The sequence below is a fragment of the Cyanistes caeruleus genome, chromosome 4, assembly GCF_971803275.1.
Source record: "Cyanistes caeruleus chromosome 4, bCyaCae1.hap1.1, whole genome shotgun sequence".
NCBI classification, from domain to species: domain Eukaryota; kingdom Metazoa; phylum Chordata; class Aves; order Passeriformes; family Paridae; genus Cyanistes; species Cyanistes caeruleus.
Genome location: NC_141704.1, coordinates 65,447,755 through 65,473,849, shown reverse-complemented (window position 1 = coordinate 65,473,849; position 26,095 = coordinate 65,447,755). Strand labels below are relative to the sequence as shown.

The following is a 26,095-nucleotide window of genomic DNA, read 5'->3' as shown; positions in this document are numbered from 1 at the left end:
CAAGGGAGGTTTACGCTGGCCATTGGGAAGAACTTGTGCCCAGCGTGGGCCATCAGATACTGCAATGGCCTGACAGGGGCTGCTGGAGTCATCATTGTGGCACGGGTGCAAGGCAAGCCAGGCCGCAGCGCTCGGGCCCCGCTCTGCTGGCCATACTTGCCGCCATGGCTCCCAGCTTGGACTCAACATTCTCTCAGGGCTCTCTGCAGCCAGGGCGTTCTGTGCTTCTGTGACATCACAGCCTCTGGGGACGGCACGCTGGCTGGCAACTGTCCCCAGCTGTTGCTGCGCCCCAGTGCCCAGGCACAGCTGCTCGCAGAGAGACGCCCAGAGCCTCGGTGCTGCTGGCAGAGCACTATGGCTGCTCACGGCTCCTCCGCGCTGCTGCAGCTTTACGTGCTGCTGCTCTTGGCTCATCCCCTCGACCCTGTGAGCAAACCTGAGCGCAGCACGGATGCCTCTCCTCTGCTTCTGGAGGATTGTCATCTGGACGAGTCGGACCCTGAGCGCATCCGGTGGGCGGCCAGGACATTCCTGCTCATCGACCTGCTCATCATAGGAATGGCCATGGGATGGTCGCTCGGAAAAAGAATTCAGAGACGCTGGCGAGAGGTGAGGAGGGGGGTGGGGGGTCAGGCAGGCGGGATGGGGCAGACCTTGAGGGCCTCTTGGGCACCCTTTGGCCAATGCCCTGCGGCAGAAGGGGCCTGAGCTCCTGGCTGGGGAATGCGGCCCAGGGGCTGAGCTCCATGGACAGCACCAAGCAGAGGCGGCAGAGCTCTGCCTGCTGCAGCCTCTTCCCCGGGCCAGCCCAGCCCAACTGGGCCCGAGTCTCTGTCTCCCAGGCCAAAGGCAGCCCCACAGGTGCCGGCCCCGCTCTGCCCCTCTGCCTCTTCCATGGGGATCCCTGTGCTTTGCCTTGCAGCGGAATCTCCAGAGCCCTTCGGGCCGTGCGGGGCCCCGCCGCCATCGAAGACAGGGCTGTCCCACGGAGCTGATGCAGCTGCTGATGGACAACCGCGACCTGATGCGGCTGCTCCTTCGCGACAGCCCTCAACCAACCACCAAGATGGCGGCAAAAGAGGGCAGTGACAGGAGACTCCGCACCTCCCCACAGCTCTGACCTCCAGCGTCGCGCTCCAGCTACAGAACCTTACGGGGAACGGGTGACCAGTGCCCAGCCCAGGCACTGCGACGTTCCCCACCTTACAAGTTAGCCACACCCCTGTTGTTGTTCGATTCCCCACCACGTTTCCCCCAAGAAGTTGACCTTTCCCTTAGTGTTCAGTTCTAAACAGTTGAAGCATTGAAGTTTCTTAGCCTTAAGATTCTTACCCCATAGTCTTCTAGTAACGTTGGATTGTAGATTTTAGAAGTAGTCAAGTGAATAAAGTTCACGTTTTCTACACGTTGCTGTGTCATTTTCTTGAGGTTGCACCTGAGACCTGGGGACTCCTTGAGAGATGGCTTTGCATGGCAGCTCCAGACTGCCTGCAATGGAGAGCCCCAGTGCCCCAGCAGGCTTTGCAAGAGCACGGAGGGCAGCGGGAAAGAAGAAGGTGGCCAATATTCACCTGCCTCCACCTTCCAAGGAAGCTTGCAGTCAAGCCCTGTCTGCCCTTTAGGGGGGACCCTAAAGGCCCCGGCAGGCATCACCATGGCCCCAGGACGGGGGGCTTGCAGCACTCTGGGGCACCAGGAAAGGAGCAGGATCATCCCTGGAAAGCTGTCTGGAGACAAATCCAGAGACGTCTCCCCTGGCATCCAGGCAAGGGCTGAATACAGGCAGGCAATTAGATCCACAGGCTGCCTGGGCTATGGCACCAATCAGTCCTGCTTCATAGATTTCGGGGGGCGGGGTTATACATATATATATATATATATATATATATATATATACACGCATATATGTATATATGTATCTACATCTGTATTTAGTTCTTTGTATTTATCCTGTTGACCCTCAAATAGGATTAGATTTCATTTTCCTACAAAACAAAACATCCGTTTTTTGATTTTTAGGAATCAACCATCTGTGCTCCCACTTTAAATCACTTCTCTCAAACTCATTCTGCATCTTGCTCCTTTCCAGCACCATCAAATACCTCTGTTAAAATACAGAGCATCAGTGGAAGGACGACAATCTTGTTACTTGCTGAAGAAAGTTAACTTGGATGACATACCTGCTTTTAAAAATCCAAGAGGAACAAAACCTACACATCAGCTTTAGAATTTCAAAAGCTGCTTCCTCAACTCTTCCACACCACTTTACTCTTTGGGGACATTCAGCAGCAATACCAAACAAGCACAGAAAAGAAATGGAAGAAGAAATGCAGATAGTCAGCAGCAGACCACCTACCAAAATACATTTTAAATGCAGCTCCAAGTTCTCCAAGAGCAAGTTTGAAGTGTAAATGGAGACACTCACACAAAATTACTACCAGGTGGTACTTTTGGCATTTCCTTGGGCTTTCCTCTTCATTTTTTTTTTATCTCTCACCTAAGGCAAGAGAAAAAACCCCAAACAAACACAACCTTTCAGGCAGAGAAAAGATGTGGTTGCTCTTGAAGAAAGCATTTCATTCTGCCTGGAGAAGAAGCTGCTGGGAAAAATATTAGCTTTTAGCAAAATGGCACTGTGCTGTTGCACTTGTTCTAGCACTGGGAGAAAGAACAGGCCCGTCTGTAAGGCTCCTGCAGCTCACCCTGGCTGAGGGTCATTGACCACTGAGCACTGCAGGCATCACTGGCAACAACGATGGTGGAAAATGGGGAGGGAGCAGGATAAATAAATGTTTGCCATTGCCTTAGCCAAAAAAACCCCAGACATCAAAAGCAACCCACCCTCAAAACAAAGCTATGAAAATAGTTTGCCTCTGAATTTAAAGAACTTCAATTAACTCTATGATGTCTGCTTTTGGTTCAGCATTCATCAATCTGAATTTGAATATGCACAGGGTAATGAAAGGTAACTGAAGCTTAAAAATCATGTCTATTGACTTGTGCATAGCCTATACTGAAGCACATTAAAAAGCAGCGTTTTGCTTGAAATCTGCACGGTATTAACTTCATTCAGTCTTACACTCACTAGGTAATTAAATACATGAAGAAATAGATTTTTTTTTTTTTTATTAAGAATGCATTATTAATTAGGAAGGCATGGCTTTAGCAGAGTCTGCTGATACCAACATTACTCAGCTAAGTTCAAAGTATGAACACAAGAACTTGATGACAGAAGCAATGTTCATCAGAGCCTCAACAAGAAAGTTGCAGTTCCAAGTTTTTCAGATGTCCTACACTTGCTAAGGCATCTCCAGAAAGAGGAGTCAACTGAAAATAGCACAGGAAATTTGAAACCCATTTCTATATTTTTCTTTTTTTTCCTGAACTTTCTTGTGGGCAACAGAAAACTCCTAATATGTGGAATGCAATGTAGTTTTTATGCCAGAGTCATGAGTCATCCCCTCAGTTCCAACCAGATCCAATGCTCACTTGAATCTTGGAAAGGCTCAAATCAGCAAGATGAAATTAAAATTGTATTCATGAAAAGAGCTCTTTACTCTCCATTCCCCTCCCTCCCCCAAATACATCAGCACCAAGTGAGAAAGGCTCGATTTGAAAGATAATTATTACACAATTAAACTTGGACATAGCTAGTTTGCTACAAGTTCCAGCAGACAGACAAACAAGAGCAGAATCAGAGGTTATCAACCTCAATAGAAATTCCAGCTCATGCTTTCCCCAAAAGCCTCATTTAATTTATCCAGGATTAAAAAATAAAAGGGAAATGAAAAAAAATCACATAAAAGCATTTCACATAGTATATAGTGAAATACTATCATTTCCACCTGAAATATTCATCATCATTATTATGTTTTTCCATACTAAATTACAAAGTCTCCTGCACCCATCTTCCCAATATCTCATTCTAAGTGCTTGCTACTTTAATCCCTTAGGAAGCAAAAGGAGCCTCAGGTGTCTCTGGATCAACAGAAACTAAACAACACAGCTTGACAAAGTATATTAAATTGTCAATCAACTCAATAAAGAACTCCCACTCCAGAGATAGCTATCACCAGCTGATGAATTTGGCTAGGGCAGGTTTAGTGAAGAAAAACTAGGTCTTTATTACCAAATCAGTTAGGAGTTGTTCTACCGTACTGCCCGTAGGATGGGAGTATAAACACCATATTCTTCACAGCCTCATCCACAAAGAATTCCACCTTCAAATTAAGGCTGCTTTGGAGTTGGACCAAACCAATGAAAACTCACTTATCAAACACAGTGATGGCAGCATGCTCAGTCTTTGCAATACAAAACTGGCAACTAACAGCACATTCCTGATCACATCTCCAAGGCTGAGTGTACAGAACTGCAGTGGTGGCCAGGCCCTCGCTGACTGCCAAACCTCCAGCCATCATCCCTTCCTCTCACAGCGACAGGGCAGAAAATAACAACAGCAGAAACTAGAAAGCTTAAGCTAAAATCACAAAGGTCATTGATGAAACAGACTGGAGTGCTTTAGAAACTAGCACGCAGACTTAGCTGAAAACAAATCTTATTGATCACCAATTACAATGAATACTTAATTCTATCATTCTGCATTATTATTAGACAGTCAGAGACAGCCAAGCTGACCTCAAGCATGCTGAAGCATCGGGGCCAAGCAGTGCACATCTTCCCAGGAGCTGATTTACCCATCGTTCTCAAGTGAATTCACCTGCACACAGCCCCACCGTACAACTGCTAGGCTGCAAAATAAAAAAATAGCTCTGCTTAAGAGTCAAACCCCAGGACATAGACCATATGAAAGGAAGAATGAAACCTGCAGCATTTGGTTGACCTTCAATGCCCTGAGAAGATGACAAATTTCCCAAGATGAACAAGTGCCCAAAATACAAAGCAAAGGACTGACTTTTAGGGATCAAATGTTAAATAGGCCTGCGAAATTGGAGTTGTTAGGTTGCACATGAAAGAAGGGAAAAAAGAAAAAACCACCCCAACCCTCAACTGCAATTTTACATCCCTCTTGGAAAATTTGCTTTAATAAGAGAGAGGAATGGATACAATCTTCCCCTCACCTGGAGATTTTAATCAATTCAAGCCATTTCAAATCTGGCAAGAAAGCCCTACCACAGTCCCCATCAAACAACATTGCCTTTCATTTTTGCTTCTCATGACTACTTCAGAGCAGTCTAAATAACAGCAAAGAAGGAAATTCAAGTTGCAATTCAAACACTAAGCTCTGGAATCCCACATTGCCTTCAAACACCTGCATGAAACACTAACTTCATGCTCTATGCTCCCTGCTTTCTTCTAGTTTACTGCACAGTGCATTATTTACATAAAACAGAATTTCTTCTGTGGGAAAGGCTTGCATGGTACTTCAAAGCCTGAATAAATCAGGGACTGCAGCTTGAACTAACAAAAAAATCATCCAAAAAATTCCTTTCAATATCTGCATTGTATTGCCTTATCATGCTACCTGTCTAGCTGAGTTATTCAGGTATCCACACCAGAAATGACAGACAATGTCTCTCTATGATGATGTGATGTTACTTCAAATGAAAAAAAACAATAAATAAAAATCACAGATTAATTTCCCATACAAATGATGACTCACTACTCCCAAATCCTTCCTTATAGCAGGATGCTCACTTCAGTCTGGAAGTCTTCATGTTGCAGCCTGCAGGAATCAGCTTATTTCCTGTCAAGGGCTGGAAAGCCTTACAGGAACTGGTTTTGGTTGAAGAACTTCTCCAAGGTGCTTACCTGTGGGACTTATCCAGGTAAGGGATGTTAGCTCCCTCTTCTTTGAGGTTCAGTGTCCAACCACTCCTACTGCTGGTAAGAAGAACAGAAGAAACATCTGCCCATAGCAAGGACTGCACTGGTGGGCAAAGTCCAAATTCCATCCTTCAGGGAAAAAGAAACAAAGACTGAGGAATTCATGTCTGTTCAAAATTTCATCCTTGACTACTGAAAGCATTGGAAGCACATGTGTATGTTTAAAAATGGAATTGTCCTCATTTAAGAATAAAAATAATTTCATCCCATCACCATTTTTCTTGGTCCAATCCTGAACTGCAGATCCAAACAGCTGAAAAAGCATGGAATAGTCTGCTGGACAGCATTAAAATGAGCAACTCCTGTATCTTCCTAAGATAAGAACACAAATCACAAAGAAAGGCACTCTGAGAAAAAATTTCTTAGAGGAAGACCTCAATTATTTTCCAGCAAGGCAGGTAATATGCATTTGGCTATTTGTTAGAAAAAAAACCAAAAAACAAACCTGTTTTTATACAAGATTTTACTCATATATTAACTATCACATATTTTGCAAAACAAAAAGAGACCACAGCAAAGTAAAATCCCAATTTTTTCCTATATTTAAGCTGTGATAGTATGTCTGAAATGGGAATCCAGAGCCTCACCAGATTAATATCACCACTTGGACCAGAGAATTTGCCATATCCACTTCTTCTGGTTTCGTTCAGTTGGAGCTTCTGTTTGTACAGTGATGATGGCTCTTGAACATTCTGGGATTTAAAATAGTCCCTGAAGAGATGGCTGACAAAAATATGATGTTACTTTCAAGATGCTTTTTAATTATTTCTACCCTCATCCAGAACCTTCTGAGGAGACTTGAAGAATTTTGAGGAATTTTTCTTAGATTTTGTGGAAACTTGTGGAGGTTTTGTGGGATTTTTGTGTGATTTTCTGGGATATTGAGGCGATTTAGGGATCTTGAGGGATTTTTCATGTATTTTGTGGGAATTTGTGGAGATTTGGTAGGATATTTTTCTAGAATTTTGTGGTATTTTGAAAAGATTTAGGGAATTTTGTGGTGTTTTTTCTTGAATTTTGTGGGAAACTGTGCTGATTTTATGGGGCGTTTCTGGAATTTGGTCGAGTTTTCAGAAGATTTAGGGATTTTTATGGGATGTTCTGGGAATTGGTGGAGATTTTGTGGGACATTCCTGTGAATTGGTAGGGTTTTGAAATGAGTTAGGGAGTTTTGTGGGACTTCTCTGGAATTTGGTGGGGTTTTTCTGGAATTGTGTGGGATTCTGAGGAGACTTGAAGAATTTTGAGGAATTTGTTTTAGATTTTGTGGGAATTTGTGAAGATTCTGTGGGATTTTACTGGAATTTGGTGGGCCTTTTCCAGGACGTTGTGTGGTTTTGAGGAGACTTGAAGAATTTTGAGGAATTTTTCTTAGATTTTGTGGAAACTTGTAGAGGTTTTGTGTGATTTTTGAGTGATTTTGTGGGATATTGAGGCGATTTCGGGATCTTGAGTGATTTTTCATGTATTTTGTGGGAATTTGTGGTGATTTGGTGGGATATTTTTCTAGAATTTGGTCGTGTTTTGAGAAGATTTAGGGAATTATGTGGGATTTTTCTTGGAATTTTGTTGGATATTGAGGAGATTTTGTGGGTGGTTTGTGGAACTTTGAGGGACTTTTCTGGAATTTGGTGAGATTCTGTAGAGAACTGACAAATTATCAGGGATTTTTCATGTATTCTGTGGGAATTTGTGGAGATTTGGTGGGATTTTTGTGGATTTTGGCCGTGTTTTGAGAAGACTTAGGGAATTTTGTGGGACTTTTCTGGGATTTTGTTGGGTATTGAGGACATTTTGTGGGATGTTTCTGGAATTTGGTGGGGCTTTTCAAGAATTTTGTGGTATTTTGAAAAGGTTTAGGGAATTTTGTGGTGTTTTTTCTTGAATTTTGTGGGAAACTGTGCTGATTTTATGGGGCGTTTCTGGAATTTGGTCGAGTTTTCAGAAGATTTAGGGATTTTTGTGGGATTTTTGTGGGATGTTCTGGGAATTGGTGGAGATTTTGTGGGACATTCCTGTGAATTGGTAGGGTTTTGAAATGATTTAGGGAGTTTTGTGGGACTTCTCTGGAATTTTGTGTGTTTTTTCTGGAATTGTGTGGTTTTGAGGAGACTTGAAGAATTTTGAGGAATTTGTTTTAGATTTTGTGGGAATTTGTGGAGAATCTGTGGGATTTTACTGGAATTTGGTGGGCCTTTTCAAGGACTTTGTGTGGTTTTGAGGAGACTTGAAGAATTTTGAGGAATTTTTCTTAGATTTTGTGGAAACTTGTAGAGGTTTTGTGTGATTTTTGTGGGATTTTGTGGGATATTGAGGCGATTTCGGGATCTTGAGGGATTTTTCATGTATTTTGTGGGATTTTGTGGAGATTTGGTGGGACATTTTTCTAGAATTTAGTCGTGTTTTGAGAAGATTTAGGGAATTTTGTGTGATTTTTCTGGGATTTTGTTGGATATTGAGGAGATTTTGTGGGATGTTTGTGGAACTTTGAGGGACTTTTTCTGGAATTTGGTGAGATTCTGTAGAGAACTGACGAATTATCAGGGGTATTTTCATGTATTCTGTGGGAATTTGTGGAGATTCGGTGGGATTTTTGTGGATTTTGTCCATGTTTTGAGAAGATTTAGGGAATTTTGTGGGATTTTTCCTGGAATTTTATTGGATACCGGGGAGATTTTGTGGGATGTTTGTGGAACTTTGAGGGACTTTTTAGGAATTTGGTGAGATTCTGTAGAGAACTGACAAATTATCAGGGATTTTTCATGTATTCTGTGGGAATTTGTGGAGATTCTGTGGGATTTTTTTGGAATTTGGTAGAGTTTTGAGAAGATTTAGGGAATTTTGTGTGACTTTTCTGGGATTTTGTTGGGTATTGAGGAAATTTTGTGGGATGTTTCGGGAATTTGGTGGGGCTTTTCAAGAATTTTGTGGTATTTTGAAAAGATTTAGGGAATTTTGTGGTGTTTTTTCTTGAATTTTGTGGGAAACTGTGCTGATTTTATGGAGCGTTTCTGGAATTTGGTCGAGTTTTCAGAAGATTTAAGGATTTTTGTGGGATTTTTGTGGGATGTTCTGGGAATTGGTGGAGATTTTGTGGGACATTCCTGTGAATTGGTAGGGTTTTGAAATGATTTAGGGAGTTTTGTGGGACTTCTCTGGAATTTTGTGTGTTTTTTATGGAATTGTGTGGGATTCTGAGGAGACTTGAAGAATTTTGAGGAATTTGTTTTAGATTTTGTGGGAATTTGTGGAGAATCTGTGGGATTTTACTGGAATTTGGTGGGCCTTTTCAAGGACTTTGTGGGGTTTTGAGGAGACTTGAAGAATTTTGAGGAATTTTTCTTAGATTTTGTGGAAACTTGTGGAGGTTTTGTGGGATTTTTGTGGAATTTTGTGGGATATTGAGGCGATTTCGGGATCTTGAGGGATTTCTCATGTATTTTGTGGGAATTTGTGGAGATTTGGTGGGATATTTTTCTAGAATTTGGTTGTGTTTTGAGAAGATTTAGGGAATTTTGTGTGATTTTTCTTGAATTTTGTGGGATATTGAGGAGATTTTGTGGGATGTTTGTGGAACTTTGAGGGACTTTTCAGGAATTTAGTGAGATTCTGTAGAGAACTGACCAATTATCAGGGATTTTTCATGTATTCTGTGGGAATTTGTGGAGATTTGGTGGGATTTTTGTGGATTTTGGCCGTGTTTTGAGAAGATTTAGGGAATTTTGTGTGATTTTTCTGGGATTTTGTTGGGTATTGAGGAAATTTTGTGGGATGTTTCTGGAATTTGGTGGGGCTTTTCAAGAATTTTGTGGTATTTTGAAAAGATTTAGGGAATTTTGTGGTGTTTTTTCTTGAATTTTGTGGGAAACTGTGCTGATTTTATGGGGCGTTTCTGGAATTTGGTCGAGTTTTCAGAAGATTTAGGGATTTTTGTGGGATTTTTGTGGGATGTTCTGGGAATTGGTGGAGATTTTGTGGGACATTCCTGTGAATTGGTAGGGTTTTGAAATGATTTAGGGAGTTTTGTGGGACTTCTCTGGAATTTTGTGTGTTTTTTCTGGAATTGTGTGGGATTCTGAGGAGACTTGAAGAATTTTGAGGAATTTGTTTTAGATTTTGCGGGAATTTGTGGAGAATCTGTGGGATTTTACTGGAATTTGGTGGGCCTTTTCAAGGACTTTGTTTGGTTTTGAGGAGACTTGAAGCATTTTGAGGAATTTTTCTTAGATTTTGTGGAAACTTGTAGAGGTTTTGTGTGATTTTTGTGGGATTTTGTGGGATATTGAGGCGATTTCGGGATCTTGAGGGATTTTTCATGTATTTTGTGGGATTTTGTGGAGATTTGGTGGGATATTTTTCTAGAATTTAGTCGTGTTTTGAGAAGATTTAGGGAATTTTGTGTGATTTTTCTGGGATTTTGTTGTATATTGAGGAGATTTTGTGGGATGTTTGTGGAACTTTGAGGGACTTTTCTGGAATTTGGTGAGATTCTGTAGAGAACTGACGAATTATCAGGGATTTTTCATGTATTCTGTGGGAATTTGTGGAGATTCGGTGGGATTTTTGTGGATATTGTCCATGTTTTGAGAAGATTTAGGGAATTTTGTGGAATTTTTCCTGGAATTTTATTGGATTCCGGGGAGATTTTGTGGGATGTTTGTGGAACTTTGAGGGACTTTTTAGGAATTTGGTGAGATTCTGTAGAGAACTGACGAATTATCAGGGATTTGTCATGTATTCTGTGGGAATTTGTGGAGATTCTGTGGGATTTTTCTGGAATTTGGTAGAGTTTTGAGAAGATTTAGGGAATTTTGTGGGACTTTTCTGGGATTTTGTTGGATATTGAGGACATTTTGTGGGATTTCTCTGGAATTTGGTGGGCCTTTTCAAGGACTTTGTGTGGATTTGAGGAGACTTGAAGACTTTTGAGGAATTTTTCTTAGATTTTGTGGAAACTTGTGGAGGTTTTGTGGGATTTTTGTGTGATTTTGTGGGATATTGAGGCGATTTAGGGATCTTGAGGGATTTCTCATGTATTTTGTGGGAATTTGTGGAGATTTGGTGGGATATTTTTCTAGAATTTGGTTGTGTTTTGAGAAGATTTAGGGAATTTTGTGGTGTTTTTTCTTGAATTTTGTTGGATATTGAGGAGATTTTGTGGGATGTTTGTGGAACTTTGAGGGACTTTTCTGGAATTTGGTGAGATTCTGTAGAGAACTGACAAATTATCAGGGATTTTTCATGTATTCTGTGGGAATTTGTGGAGATTTGGTGGGATTTTTGTGGATTTTGGCCGTGTTTTGAGAAGATTTAGAGAATTTTGTGGGATTTTTCTTGAATTTTGTTGGATATTGAGGAGATTTTGTGGGATGTTTGTGGAACTTTGAGGGACTTTTCTGGAATTTGGTGAGATTCTGTAGAGAACTGACGAATTATCAGGGATTTTTCATGTATTCTGTGGGAATTTGTGGAGATTCGGTGGGATTTTTCTGGAATTTTGGTTGTGTTTTGAGAAAATTTAGGGAATTTTGTGGAATTTTTCTGGGATTTTGTTGGGTATTGGGGACATTTTGTGGGATGTTTCTGGAATTTGGTGGGGCTTTTCAAGAATTTTGTGGTATTTTGAAAAGATTTAGGGAATTTTGTGGTGTTTTTTCTTGAATTTTGTGGGAAACTGTACTGATTTTATGGGGCGTTTCTGGAATTTGGTCGAGTTTTCAGAAGATTTAGGGATTTTTGTGGGATTTCTGTGGGATGTTCTGGGAATTGGTGGAGATTTTGTGGGACATTCCTGTGAATTGGTAGGGTTTTGAAATGATTGAGGGAGTTTTGTGGGACTTCTCTGGAATTTTGTGTGTTTTTTCTGGAATTGTGTGGGATTCTGAGGAAACTTGAAGAATTTTGAGGAACTTGTTTTAGATTTTGTGGGAATTTGTGAGATTCTGTGGTATTTTACTGGAATTTGGTGGGCCTTTTCAAGGACTTTGTGTGGTTTTGAGGAGACTTGAAGACTTTTGAGGTATTTTTCTTAGATTTTGTGGAAACTTGTGGAGGTTTTGGGTGATTTTTGTGTGATTTTGTGGGATATTGAGGCGATTTATGGATCTTGAGGGATTTCTCATGTATTTTGTAGGAATTTGTGGAGATTTGGTGGGATATTTTTCTAGAATTTGGTCGTGTCTTGAGAAGATTTAGGGAATTTTGTGGTGTTTTTTCTTGAATTTTGTGGGAAACTGTGCTGATTTTATGGGGCGTTTCTGGAATTTGATCAAGTTTTCAGAAGATTTAGGGAATTTTGTTGGATTTTTCCTGGAATTTTGTTGGATACTGGGGAGATTTTGTGGGATGTTTGTGGAACTTTGAGGGACTTTTCTGGAATTTGGTGAGATACTGTAGAGAACTGACGAATTATCAGGGATTTTGCATGTATTCTGTAGGAATTTGTGGAGATTCGGTGGGATTTTTGTGGGATTTTTGTGGGATGTTCTGGGAATTGGTGGAGATTTTGTGGGACATTCCTGTGAATTGGTAGGGTTTTGAAATGATTTAGGGAGTTTTGTGGGACTTCTCTGGAATTTTGTGGGGTTTTTCTGGAATTGTGTGGTTTTGAGGAGACTTGAAGAATCCCACCGAATCTCCACAAATTCCCACAGAATACATGAAAAATCCCTGATAATTCGTCAGTTCTCAACAGAATCTCACCAAATTCCTGAAAAGTCCCTCAAAGTTCCACAAAACACCCACAAAATCTCCCCAGTATCCAACAAAATTCCAGGAAAAATCCCACAAAATTCCCTAAATCTTCTCAAAACACGACCAAATTCTAGAAAAATATCCCACCAAATCTCCACAAATTCCCACAAAATCTAAGAAAAATCCCTCAAGATCCCTAAATCGCCTCAATATCCCACAAAATCACACAAAAATCACACAAAACCTCCACAAGTTTCCACAAAATCTAAGAAAAATTCCTCAAAATTCTTCAAGTCTCCTCAGAATCCCACACAATTCCAGAAAAACCCCACAAAATTCCAGAGAAGTCCCACAAAACTCCCTCAATCATTTCAAAACCCTACCAATTCACAGGAATGTCCCACAAAATCTCCACCAATTCCCAGAACATCCCACAGAAATCCCACAAAAATCCTTAAATCTTCTGAAAACTCGACCAAATTCCAGAAATGCCCCATAAAATCAGCACAGTTTCCCACAAAATTCAAGAAAAAACACCACAAAATTCTCTTAATCTTTTCAAAATACCACAAAATTCTTGAAAAGCCCCACCAAATTCCAGAAACATCCCACAAAATGTCCTCAATATCCAACCAAATCCCAGAAAAGTCCCACAAAATTCCCTAAATCTTCTCAAAACTCTACCAAATTCCAGAAAAATCCCACCAAATCTCCACAAATTCCCACAGAATACATGAAAAATCCCTGATAATTCGTCAGTTCTCTACAGAATCTCACCAAATTCCTAAAAAGTCCCTCAAAGTTCCAAAAACATCCCACAAAATCTCCTCAATATCCAACAAAATTCAAGAAAAATCCCACAATATTCTCTAAATCTTCTCAAAACACGGCCAAAATCCTCAAAAATCCCACCGAATCTCCACAAATTCCCAGAGAATACATGAAAAATCCCTGATAATTCGTCAGTTCTCTACAGAATCTCACCAAATTCCAGAAAAGTCCCTCAAAGTTCCACAAACATCCCACAATATCTCCCTAATATCCAACAAAATTCCAGGAAAAATCCCACAAAATTCCCTAAATCTTCTCAAAACACGGCCAAAATCCACAAAAATCCCACAGAATCTCCACAAATTCCCACAGAATACATGAAAAATCCCTGATAATTCGTCAGTTCTCTACAGAATCTCACCAAATTCCAGAAAAGTCCCTCAAAATTCCACAAGCATCCCACAAAATCTCCCTAATATCCAACAAAATTCCAGGAAAAATCTCACAAAATTCCCTAAATCTTCTGAAAACTTGACCAAATTCCAGAAACGCCCCATAAAATCAGCAGTTTCCCACAAAATTCAAGAAAAAACAACACAAAATTCCCTAAATCTTCTCAAAACTCTACCAAATTCCAGAAAAATCCCACCAAATCTCCACAAATTCCCACAGAATACAAGAAAAATCCCTGATAATTCGTCAGTTCTCTACAGAATCTCACCAAATTCCAGAAAAGTCCCTCAAAGTTCCACAAACATCCCACAAAAATCTCACAAAAATCCCTAACACTTCTGAAAACTCGACCAAATTCTAGAAACGCTCCATAAAATCAGCAGTTTCCCACAAAATTCAAGAAAAAACACCACAAAATTCCCTAAATCTTTTCAAAATACTAAAAAATTCTTGAAAAGCCCCACCAAATTCCAGAAACATCCCACAAAATGTCCTCAATACCCAACAAAATTCCAGAAAAATCACACAAAATTCCCTAAATTTTCTCAAAACACAACCAAAATTCCAGAAAAATCCCACCGAATCTCCACAAATTCTTACAGAATACATGAAAAATCCCTGATAATTCGTCAGTTCTCTACAGAATCTCACCAAATTCCAGAAAAGTCCCTCAAAGTTCCACAAACATCCCACAGAATCTCCTCAATATCCAACAAAATTCAAGAAAAATCCCACAAAATTCTCTAAATCTTCTCAAAACACGGCCAAAATCCACAAAAATCCCACCGAATCTCCACAAATTCCCAGAGAATACATGAAAAATCCCTGATAATTCGTCAGTTCTCTACAGAATCTCACCAAATTCCAGAAAAGTCCCTCAAAGTTCCACAAAACACCCACAAAATCTCCCTAATATCCAACAAACTTCCAGGAAAAATCCCACAAAATTCCCTAAATCTTCTCAAAACACGACCAAATTCTAGAAAAATATCCCACCAAATCTCCACAAATTCCCACAAAATACATGAAAAATACCTCAAGATCCCGAAATCGCCTCAATATCCCACAAAATTCCACAAAAATCCCACAAAACCTCCACAAGTTTCCACAAAATCTAAGAAAAATTCCTCAAAAGTCTTCAAGTCTCCTCAAAACCACACAAAGTCCTTGAAAAGGCCCACCAAATTCCAGTAAAATCCCACAGATTCTCCACAAATTCCCACAAAATCTAAAACAAATTCCTCAAAATTCTTCAAGTCTCCTCAGAATCCCACACAATTCCATAAAAAACACACAAAATTCCAGAGAAGTCCCACAAAACTCCCTAAATCATTTCAAAACCCTACCAATTCACAGGAATGTCCCACAAAATCTCCACCAATTCCCAGAACATCCCACAAAAATCCCACAAAAATCCCTAAATCTTCTGAAAACTCGACCAAATTCCTGAAACGCCCCATAAAATCAGCACAGTTTCCCACAAAATTCAAGAAAAAACACCACACAATTCCCTAAATCTTTTCAAAATACCACAAAATTCTTGAAAAGCCCCACCAAATTCCCGAAACATCCCACAAAATGTCCTCAATACCCAACAAAATCCCAGAAAAGTCACACAAAATTCCCTAAATCTTCTCAAAACTCTACCAAATTCCAAAAAAATCCCACAGAATCTCCACAAATTCCCACAGAATACATGAAAAATCCCTGATAATTCGTCAGTTCTCTACAGAATCTCACCAAATTCCAGAAAAGTCCCTCAAAGTTCCAGAAACATCCCACAAAATCTCCCCGGTATCCAATAAAATTCCAGGAAAAATCCCACAAAATTCCCTAAATCTTCTCAAAACATGGACAATATCCACAAAAATCCCACCGAATCTCCACAAATTCCCACAGAATACATGAAAATACCCCTGATAATTCGTCAGTTCTCTACAGAATCTCACCAAATTCCAGAAAAGTCCCTCAAAGTTCCACAAACATCCCACAAAATCTCCTCAATATACAACAAAATCCCAGAAAAATCACACAAAATTCCCTAAATCTTCTCAAAACACGACTAAATTCTAGAAAAATGTCCCACCAAATCTCCACAAAATCCCACAAAATACATGAAAAATCCCTCAAGATCCCTAAATCGCCTCAATATCCCACAAAATCCCACAAAAATCACACAAAACCTCCACAAGTTTCCACAAAATCTAAGAAAAATTTTTCAAAATTCTTCAAGTCTCCTCAAAACCACACAAAGTCCTTGAAAAGGCCCACCAAATTCCAGTAAAATCCCACAGATTCTCCACAAATTCCCACAAAATCTAAAACAAATTCCTCAAAATTCTTCAAGTCTCCTCAAAACCACACAATTCCAGAAAAAACACACAAAATTCCAGAGAAGTCCCACAAAACTCCCTAAATCATTTCAAAACCCTACCAATTCACAGGAATGTCCCACAAAATCTCCACCAATTCCCAGAACATCCCACAAAAATCCCACAAAAATCCCTAAATCTTCTGAAAACTCGACCAAATTCCAGAAACGCCCCATAAAATCAGCACAGTTTCCCACAAAATTCAAGAAAAAACACCACAAAATTCCCTAAATCTTTTCAAAATACCACAAAATTCTTGAAAAGCCCCAGCAAATTCCAGAAACATCCCACAAAATGTCCTCAATACCCAACAAAATCCCAGAAAAGTCCCACAAAATTCCCTAAGTCTTCTCAAAACACGGCCAAAATCCACAAAAATCCCACCAAATCTCCACAAATTCCCACAGAATACATGAAAAATCCCTGATAATTGGTCAGTTCTCTACAGAATCTCACCAAATTCCAGAAAAGTCCCTCAAAGTTCCACAAACCACCCACAAAATCTCCTCAATATCCAACAAAATTCCAAGAAAAATCCCACATAATTCCCTAAATCTTCTCAAAACACGACCAAATTCTAGAAAAATATCCCACCAAATCTCCACAAATTCCCACAAAATACATGAAAAATCCCTCAAGATCCCTAAATCGCCTCAATATCCCACAAAATCACACAAAAATCCCACAAAACCTCCACAAGTTTCCACAAAATCTAAGAAAAATTCCTCAAAATTCTTCAAGTCTCCTCAGAAGGTTCTGGATGAGGGTAGAAATAATTAAAAAGCATCTTGAAAGTAACATCATATTTTTGTCAGCCATCTCTTCAGGGACTACTTTAAATCCCAGAATGTTCAAGAGCCATCATCACTGTACAAACAGAAGCTCCAACTGAACGAAACCAGAAGAAGTGGATATGGCAAATTCTCTGGTCCAAGTGGTGATATTAATCTGGTGAGGCTCTGGATTCCCATTTCAGACATACTATCACAGCTTAAATATAGGAAAAAATTGGGATTTTACTTTGCTGTGGTCTCTTTTTGTTTTGCAAAATATGTGATAGTTAATATATGAGTAAAATCTTGTATAAAAACAGGTTTGTTTTTTGGTTTTTTTTCTAACAAATAGCCAAATGCATATTACCTGCCTTGCTGGAAAATAATTGAGGTCTTCCTCTAAGAAATTTTTTCTCAGAGTGCCTTTCTTTGTGATTTGTGTTCTTATCTTAGGAAGATACAGGAGTTGCTCATTTTAATGCTGTCCAGCAGACTATTCCATGCTTTCTCAGCTGTTTGGATCTGCAGTTCAGGATTGGACCAAGAAAAATGGTGATGGGATGAAATTATTTTTATTCTTAAATGAGGACAATTCCATTTTTAAACATACACATGTGCTTCCAATGCTTTCAGTAGTCAAGGATGAAATTTTGAACAGACATGAATTCCTCAGTCTTTGTTTCTTTTTCCCTGAAGGATGGAATTTGGACTTTGCCCACCAGTGCAGTCCTTGCTATGGGCAGATGTTTCTTCTGTTCTTCTTACCAGCAGTAGGAGTGGTTGGACACTGAACCTCAAAGAAGAGGGAGCTAACATCCCTTACCTGGATAAGTCCCACAGGTAAGCACCTTGGAGAAGTTCTTCAACCAAAACCAGTTCCTGTAAGGCTTTCCAGCCCTTGACAGGAAATAAGCTGATTCCTGCAGGCTGCAACATGAAGACTTCCAGACTGAAGTGAGCATCCTGCTATAAGGAAGGATTTGGGAGTAGTGAGTCATCATTTGTATGGGAAATTAATCTGTGATTTTTATTTATTGTTTTTTTTCATTTGAAGTAACATCACATCATCATAGAGAGACATTGTCTGTCATTTCTGGTGTGGATACCTGAATAACTCAGCTAGACAGGTAGCATGATAAGGTAATACAATGCAGATATTGAAAGGAATTTTTTGGATGATTTTTTTGTTAGTTCAAGCTGCAGTCCCTGATTTATTCAGGCTTTGAAGTACCATGCAAGCCTTTCCCACAGAAGAAATTCTGTTTTATGTAAATAATGCACTGTGCAGTAAACTAGAAGAAAGCAGGGAGCATAGAGCATGAAGTTAGTGTTTCATGCAGGTGTTTGAAGGCAATGTGGGATTCCAGAGCTTAGTGTTTGAATTGCAACTTGAATTTCCTTCTTTGCTGTTATTTAGACTGCTCTGAAGTAGTCATGAGAAGCAAAAATGAAAGGCAATGTTGTTTGATGGGGACTGTGGTAGGGCTTTCTTGCCAGATTTGAAATGGCTTGAATTAAAATCTCCAGGTGAGGGGAAGATTGTATCCATTCCTCTCTCTTATTAAAGCAAATTTTCCAAGAGGGATGTAAAATTGCAGTTGAGGGTTGGGGTGGTTTTTTCTTTTTTCCCTTCTTTCATGTGCAACCTAACAACTCCAATTTCGCAGGCCTATTTAACATTTGATCCCTAAAAGTCAGTCCTTTGCTTTGTATTTTGGGCACTTGTTCATCTTGGGAAATTTGTCATCTTCTCAGGGCATTGAAGGTCAACCAAATGCTGCAGGTTTCATTCTTCCTTTCATATGGTCTATGTCCTGGGGTTTGACTCTTAAGCAGAGCTATTTTTTTATTTTGCAGCCTAGCAGTTGTACGGTGGGGCTGTGTGCAGGTGAATTGACTTGAGAACGATGGGTAAATCAGCTCCTGGGAAGATGTGCACTGCCTGGCCCCGATGCTTCAGCATGCTTGAGGTCAGCGTGGCTGTCTCTGACTGTCTAATAATAATGCAGAATAACAGAATTAAGTATTCATTGTAATTGGTGATCAATAAGATTTGTTTTCAGCTAAGTCTGCGTGCTAGTTTCTAAAGCACTCCAGTCTGTTTCATCAATGACCTTTGTGGTTTTAGCTTAAGCTAAAAATCTAGTTTCTGCTGTTGTTATTTTCTGCCCTGTCGCTGTGAGAGGAAGGGATGATGGCTGGAGGTTTGGCAGTCAGCGAGGGCCTGGCCACCACTGCAGTTCTGTACACTCAGCCTTGGAGATGTGATCAGGAATGTGCTGTTAGTTGCCAGTTTTGTATTGCAAAGACTGAGCATGCTGCCATCACTGTGTTTGATAAGTGAGTTTTCATTGGTTTGGTCCAACTCCAAAGCAGCCTTAATTTGAAGGTGGAATTCTTTGTGGATGAGGCTGTGAAGAATATGGTGTTTATACTCCCATCCTACGGGCAGTACGGTAGAACAACTCCTAACTGATTTGGTAATAAAGACCTAGTTTTTCTTCACTAAACCTGCCCTAGCCAAATTCATCAGCTGGTGATAGCTATCTCTGGAGTGGGAGTTCTTTATTGAGTTGATTGACAATTTAATATACTTTGTCAAGCTGTGTTGTTTAGTTTCTGTTGATCCAGAGACACCTGAGGCTCCTTTTGCTTCCTAAGGGATTAAAGTAGCAAGCACTTAGAATGAGATATTGGGAAGATGGGTGCAGGAGACTTTGTAATTTAGTATGGAAAAACATAATAATGATGATGAATATTTCAGGTGGAAATGATAGTATTTCACTATATACTATGTGAAATGCTTTTATGTGATTTTTTTTCATTTCCCTTTTATTTTTTAATCCTGGATAAATTAAATGAGGCTTTTGGGGAAAGCATGAGCTGGAATTTCTATTGAGGTTGATAACCTCTGATTCTGCTCTTGTTTGTCTGTCTGCTGGAACTTGTAGCAAACTAGCTATGTCCAAGTTTAATTGTGTAATAATTATCTTTCAAATCGAGCCTTTCTCACTTGGTGCTGATGTATTTGGGGGAGGGAGGGGAATGGAGAGTAAAGAGCTCCTTTCATGAATACAATTTTAATTTCATCTTGCTGATTTGAGCCTTTCCAAGATTCAAGTGAGCATTGGATCAGGTTGGAACTGAGGGGATGACTCATGACTCTGGCATAAAAACTACATTGCATTCCACATATTGGGAGTTTTCTGTTGCCCACAAGAAAGTTCAGGAAAAAAAGACAAAAAGAGAAATGGGTTTCAAATTTCCTGTGCTATTTTCAGTTGACTCCTCTTTCTGGAGATGCCTTAGCAAGTGTAGGACATCTGAAAAACTTGGAACTGCAACTTTCTTGTTGAGGCTCTGATGAACATTGCTTCTGTCATCAAGTTCTTGTGTTCATACTTTGAACTTAGCTGAGTAATGTTGGTATCAGCAGACTCTGCTAAAGCCATGCCTTCCTAATTAATAATGCATTCTTAATAAAAAAAAAAAAAATCTATTTCTTCATGTATTTAATTACCTAGTGAGTGTAAGACTGAATGAAGTTAATACCGTGCAGATTTCAAGCAAAACGCTGCTTTTTAATGTGCTTCAGTATAGGCTATGCACAAGTCAATAGACATGATTTTTAAGCTTCAGTTACCTTTCATTACCCTGTGCATATTCAAATTCAGATTGATGAATGCTGAACCAAAAGCAGACATCATAGAGTTAATTGAAGTTCTTTAAATTCAGAGGCAAACTATTTTCATAGCTTTGTTTTGAGGGTGGGTTGCTTTTGATGTCTGGGGTTTTTTTGGCTAAGGCAATGGCAAACATTTATTTATCCTGCTCCCTCCCCATTTTCCACCATCGTTGTTGCCAGTGATGCCTGCAGTGCTCAGTGGTCAATGACCCTCAGCCAGGGTGAGCTGCAGGAGCCTTACAGACGGGCCTGTTCTTTCTCCCAGTGCTAGAACAAGTGCAACAGCACAGTGCCATTTTGCTAAAAGCTAATATTTTTCCCAGCAGCTTCTTCTCCAGGCAGAATGAAATGCTTTCTTCAAGAGCAACCACATCTTTTCTCTGCCTGAAAGGTTGTGTTTGTTTGGGGTTTTTTCTCTTGCCTTAGGTGAGAGATAAAAAAAAAATGAAGAGGAAAGCCCAAGGAAATGCCAAAAGTACCACCTGGTAGTAATTTTGTGTGAGTGTCTCCATTTACACTTCAAACTTGCTCTTGGAGAACTTGGAGCTGCATTTAAAATGTATTTTGGTAGGTGGTCTGCTGCTGACTATCTGCATTTCTTCTTCCATTTCTTTTCTGTGCTTGTTTGGTATTGCTGCTGAATGTCCCCAAAAAGTAAAGTGGTGTGGAAGAGTTGAGGAAGCAGCTTTTGAAATTCTAAAGCTGATGTGTAGGTTTTGTTCCTCTTGGATTTTTAAAAGCAGGTATGTCATCCAAGTTAACTTTCTTCAGCAAGTAACAAGATTGTCGTCCTTCCACTGATGCTCTGTATTTTAACAGAGGTATTTGATGGTGCTGGAAAGGAGCAAGATGCAGAATGAGTTTGAGAGAAGTGATTTAAAGTGGGAGCACAGATGGTTGATTCCTAAAAATCAAAAAACAGATGTTTTGTTTTGTAGGAAAATGAAATCTAATCCTATTTGAGGGTCAACAGGATAAATACAAAGAACTAAATACAGATGTAGATACATATATACATATATGCGTATATATATATATATATATGTATAACCCCGCCCCCCGAAATCTATGAAGCAGGACTGATTGGTGCCATAGCCCAGGCAGCCTGTGGATCTAATTGCCTGCCTGTATTCAGCCCTTGCCTGGATGCCAGGGGAGACGTCTCTGGATTTGTCTCCAGACAGCTTTCCAGGGATGATCCTGCTCATTTCCTGGTGCCCCAGAGTGCTGCAAGCCCCCCGTCCTGGGGCCATGGTGATGCCTGCCGGGGCCTTTAGGGTCCCCCCTAAAGGGCAGACAGGGTTTGACTGCAAGCTTCCTTGGAAGGTGGAGGCAGGTGAATATTGGCCACCTTCTTCTTTCCCGCTGCCCTCCGTGCTCTTGCAAAGCCTGCTGGGGCACTGGGGCTCTCCATTGCAGGCAGTCTGGAGCTGCCATGCAAAGCCATCTCTCAAGGAGTCCCCAGGTCTCAGGTGCAACCTCAAGAAAATGACACAGCAACGTGTAGAAAACGTGAACTTTATTCACTTGACTACTTCTAAAATCTACAATCCAACGTTACTAGAAGACTATGGGGTAAGAATCTTAAGGCTAAGAAACTTCAATGCTTCAACTGTTTAGAACTGAACACTAAGGGAAAGGTCAACTTCTTGGGGGAAACGTGGTGGGGAATCGAACAACAACAGGGGTGTGGCTAACTTGTAAGGTGGGGAACGTCGCAGTGCCTGGGCTGGGCACTGGTCACCCGTTCCCCGTAAGGTTCTTTAGATGGAGCGCGACGCTGGAGGTCAGAGCTGTGGGGAGGTGCGGAGTCTCCTGTCACTGCCCTCTTTTGCCGCCGTCTTGGTGGTTGGCCTCCTCGGCTGAGAGCTGTAGCGAAGGTGCAGCCGCATCAGGTCACGGTTTTGCCTGAGCAGCTGCATCAACTTGGTGGGACAGCCGAGTCTTCGATGGCGGCGGGGCCCCGCACGGCCCGAAGGGCTCTGGAGATTCCGCTGCAAGGCAAAGCACAGGGATCCCCATGGAAGAGGCAGAGAGGCAGAGCGGGGCTGGCACCTGTGGGGCTGCCTTTGGCCTGGGAGACAGAGACTCGGGCCCAGTTGGGCTGGGCTGGCCCGGGGAAGAGGCTGCAGCAGGCAGAGCTCTGCCGCCTCTGCTTGGTGCTGTCCATGGAGCTCAGCCCCTGGGCCACATTCCCCAGCCAGGAGCTCAGGCCCCTTCTGCCGCAGGGCATTGGCCAAAGGGTGCCCAAGAGGCCCTCAAGGTCTGCCCCATCCCACCTGCCCCTGACCCCCCACCCCCTGCCTCACCTCTCCCCAGCGTCTCTGAAATCTTCTTCCAAGGGCCCATCCCATGGCCATTCCTATGATGAGCATGTCAATGAGCAGGAGTGTCCTGGACGCCCACCAGAGGAGCGCAGAGTCCTTCTCCTCCAGGTCGAAATCCTCCGGAACCAGAGGAGAGGCACCCGTGCTCCTCTCGGGTTTGCTCACAGGGTCGAGGGGATGGGCCAAGAGCAGCAGCACGTAAAGCTGCAGCAGCGCGGAGGAGCCGTGAGCAGCCATAGTGCTCTGCCAGCAGCACCAAGGCTCTGGGCGTCTCTCTGCGAGCAGCTGTGCCTGGGCTCTGGGGCGCAGCAACAGCTGGGGACAGTTGCCAGCCAGCGTGCCGTCCCCAGAGGCTGTGATGTCACAGAAGCACAGAACGCCCTGGCTGCAGAGAGCCCTGAGAGAATGTTGAGTCCAAGCTGGGAGCCATGGCGGCAAGTATGGCCAGCAGAGCGGGGCCCGAGCGCTGCGGCCTGGCTTGCCTTGCACCCGTGCCACAATGATGACTCCAGCAGCCCCTGTCAGGCCATTGCAGTATCTGATGGCCCACGCTGGGCACAAGTTCTTCCCAATGGCCAGCGTAAACCTCCCTTGGCCCAGCTTCCAAGCCTTGTTGGCATCTGCTCTCTCTTGTCCTTGCCCACCTGGCTGGCGCTGCCGTGTTGCTCGCTGGCCTGTCTGTGGGAGAAGAGGCTGTGCCAATGAGTGCTGCTCAACTTGGAGGCCATTCAAAGGAGGATTTGATTGTGCCTGCTGTGGGAAGAAGGAATATGCGTGCACATGGCCACTTCCCATAGGTTTTACCCCAGATTTTCATGAGCAGCTGTCCTAGTGAAAGTCAAGTCTGTTTTAGTGAGTATTTGAGGGCTTCCAGAGCACAGTGCCATCTCAGGGGAATTCTGCTGGTTGAGTTCTACTGAGGCTTTGAGATGAGTTGCAAATCCTGAAAATGTTCTCCTTGCCCAGGTAGTAATTTCACAGTTTAGACTCTGGGGATATTGATTGCTCAGTGTTGAGGACCTCATGTAACTTTCAGCCCCAGAAACTTTCAACCTCCAGTGATTGTCCTTGAGACAAAACCATTTGAAATCTTTTTTTCTGTGGACAGGAATTGCTTCGGTGTTACTTCACATCATCCATTAAAAATTTGATGCCTGGAACAAGTCCCCAGTGCTGTGTGATTTCCTTGGTCGTGTTCCTTGGAATGGCTTCCCCCCCATTTTCTGAAGCTGGCCCCAGAAAGGTCATAGATGGGTGAGAAGTTCTGAAGGGTCAAGTGGTGCAGATCTTTGCCTCCTGTTTCGAGGTCTGTGGTGAGCTGTGAGTCCAAGAGCTGATTTGAAGTGATGGTGAAAACACAATTGAACCTTTTTGCAGCAGGGTGGATGGATAGAAGCAAAGCACAGCACGGCTGGCAGCAGCAAATGAATTAAAATGCATCCCTGGAATATGTTTCTTGGATTGTTCTTCTAGTATTGTGGTAGTAATTCTGATGTCTGAGTAGTGAACAAGCAACAAGTAGTGAACACGTGATTTGTAGTCAGTTTTCTATTTCTTATGTAGTGGAGAGTATGGATGCTAGCTTTGGAGCAGGCTGCAGAGAGCTGCAGAAACTGCAGGCCCCATGGCCTATCAGTCCTGCCCGAGAAGCTAGCCTGGGAATTCATAGGAGGATTTCAAAACAATCCTCAGAGACAGAAAACAACTGCCAGGTGCTGTTTGTCTGTCCTCTTGTTTTCCTTGCAGGAGAAAGTCAGGGGGGTGGTGAGCCCCGCTGACCAATGATGGTGATGTAGCACTTTACTAAGCAATAAGAGTTTCCTTTCTGTACTTTCCACGTATCTGTCTATTAGACAAGCCTAGAGTAATAAAGTAGAGAAGATTCTCCTGTTGTGACTCCCTTGAGAGTCCGTGTCGTTCTTTCCCACCGTTCCCAATCAGAACGACAGAGGAGATTTTTAAGAATTGTGTTTTTCTCTCCTGGTTGAGGAATGTGTTCTTCACGGGCTGAATCTTCATATCACTTTGTTTTTGTAGAAGAGCAGTTTCAGCAGCAGATGATTCTCCTTGCCCTCCTTTTCATTTTTCTTGTCTGTATTATTGCCTGGCAGGTTAACCTTTTCAAATTGCGTGCTGCAAAACGTTGCTACTAAGGATAGTTGGTGTCCAAACAGGTTCTTTTCTCGCTTGGATTTCAACTATTGCAGGATGAAAGGTTTCTAATGAAGCTACAGAATTGCATATCACTGGGACCTTGACTTCTTCCCTGCTTGGATCTAGATAAAGAGATTCTTGCCAATTGAACTGCTGACATATTATGTAGAGATCAGGAGTGGCCACCACAAGTGGTACTGAATTCTTGGAAATGTGGTGATTTTTGTTAGAAATGATTTTAGCTTCGACAGTGCAAGCTTATCATATCCATCTGCATTTGTGTTCTATTAATCATGGGGTTTTGTATTAAGCATGGGCTTCAGTTTGCTGTCTTTTTGTCACTTCTTCAAATACCAGTTTTCTACACCTGCTGGCTTGTTCCTTCTGACTTCAAATGGTATCTCTTGGGCACATAACTTCATCTTATTGTGAACAGCGCAAAGAACATGTTTTGGTCTGCCTTGATTTGATGGAGTGATTGCTGTGGAAGGACTGGGAGGTTTTGTGGTTTAAGGTGAAAGAAGTTCAGCAGCCTTGGCAAGTAAGTGTGCCAGTTTACAAGGTGAATCTACAGAAACCCCCGTGCTTCAGCTGCAATGTACAATCTCTGAGGCTGCTGCTGTCGGGGTGCCTTTGTTCTGTTGGTTTGGGAACCCATATTCTACACAGCATCATTTGTCAGAACTCCATTTCACTTGTACAGTCCCTCTGTTTTCCCACTTCTGAATGATGGTTTTCTCTGTGCCTTTAACATGGGGAATTCTGGGTGATAAAAATAATACATATTCCATAATGTTTTACGTTTCCTCTTGGAGTTTTTTCTAGTTTTCAAATAATTACCTTTTGTTTCTAGCTGGGGGCAAAATGCATTTGCAGTTTCAGTGGTTTTTTTCCCAATTTCTAATCTTACTTGGGCACTAGATAAGGGAGAAAAATGCCCTAGTTTCATGGAAAAGATTCTGTGTTATTCCATGCCTTGAAATGAATTAAAATACGGTTCTATTGCTCTCTGTTTCATTT

At 41.7% G+C, this 26,095-nt stretch overlaps 1 protein-coding gene across 1 annotated transcript; it reads left to right on the top strand.

The window, feature by feature from the left end:
* Nucleotides 1-315: 315 nt before the first annotated feature.
* Nucleotides 316-1,408, top strand: LOC147653718 (uncharacterized). The gene is made up of 2 exons (XM_086886254.1): nt 316-612; nt 926-1,408. The coding sequence occupies exons 1-2, from the start codon at nt 358-360 to the stop codon at nt 1,121-1,123; spliced, it is 453 nt and encodes a 150-aa protein (XP_086742380.1). The 5' UTR covers nt 316-357; the 3' UTR covers nt 1,124-1,408.
* Nucleotides 1,409-26,095: the final 24,687 nt, after the last annotated feature.

Excerpts from the sequence above, each read along its gene's own strand:
- LOC147653718 (XM_086886254.1), top strand. The coding sequence starts at position 358 with ATGGCTGCTCACGGCTCCTCCGCGCTGCTGCAGCTTTACGTGCTGCTG. Across the intron at positions 613-925 it reads TTCAGAGACGCTGGCGAGAG|CGGAATCTCCAGAGCCCTTC; the intron begins GTGAGGAGGGGG and ends TTTGCCTTGCAG.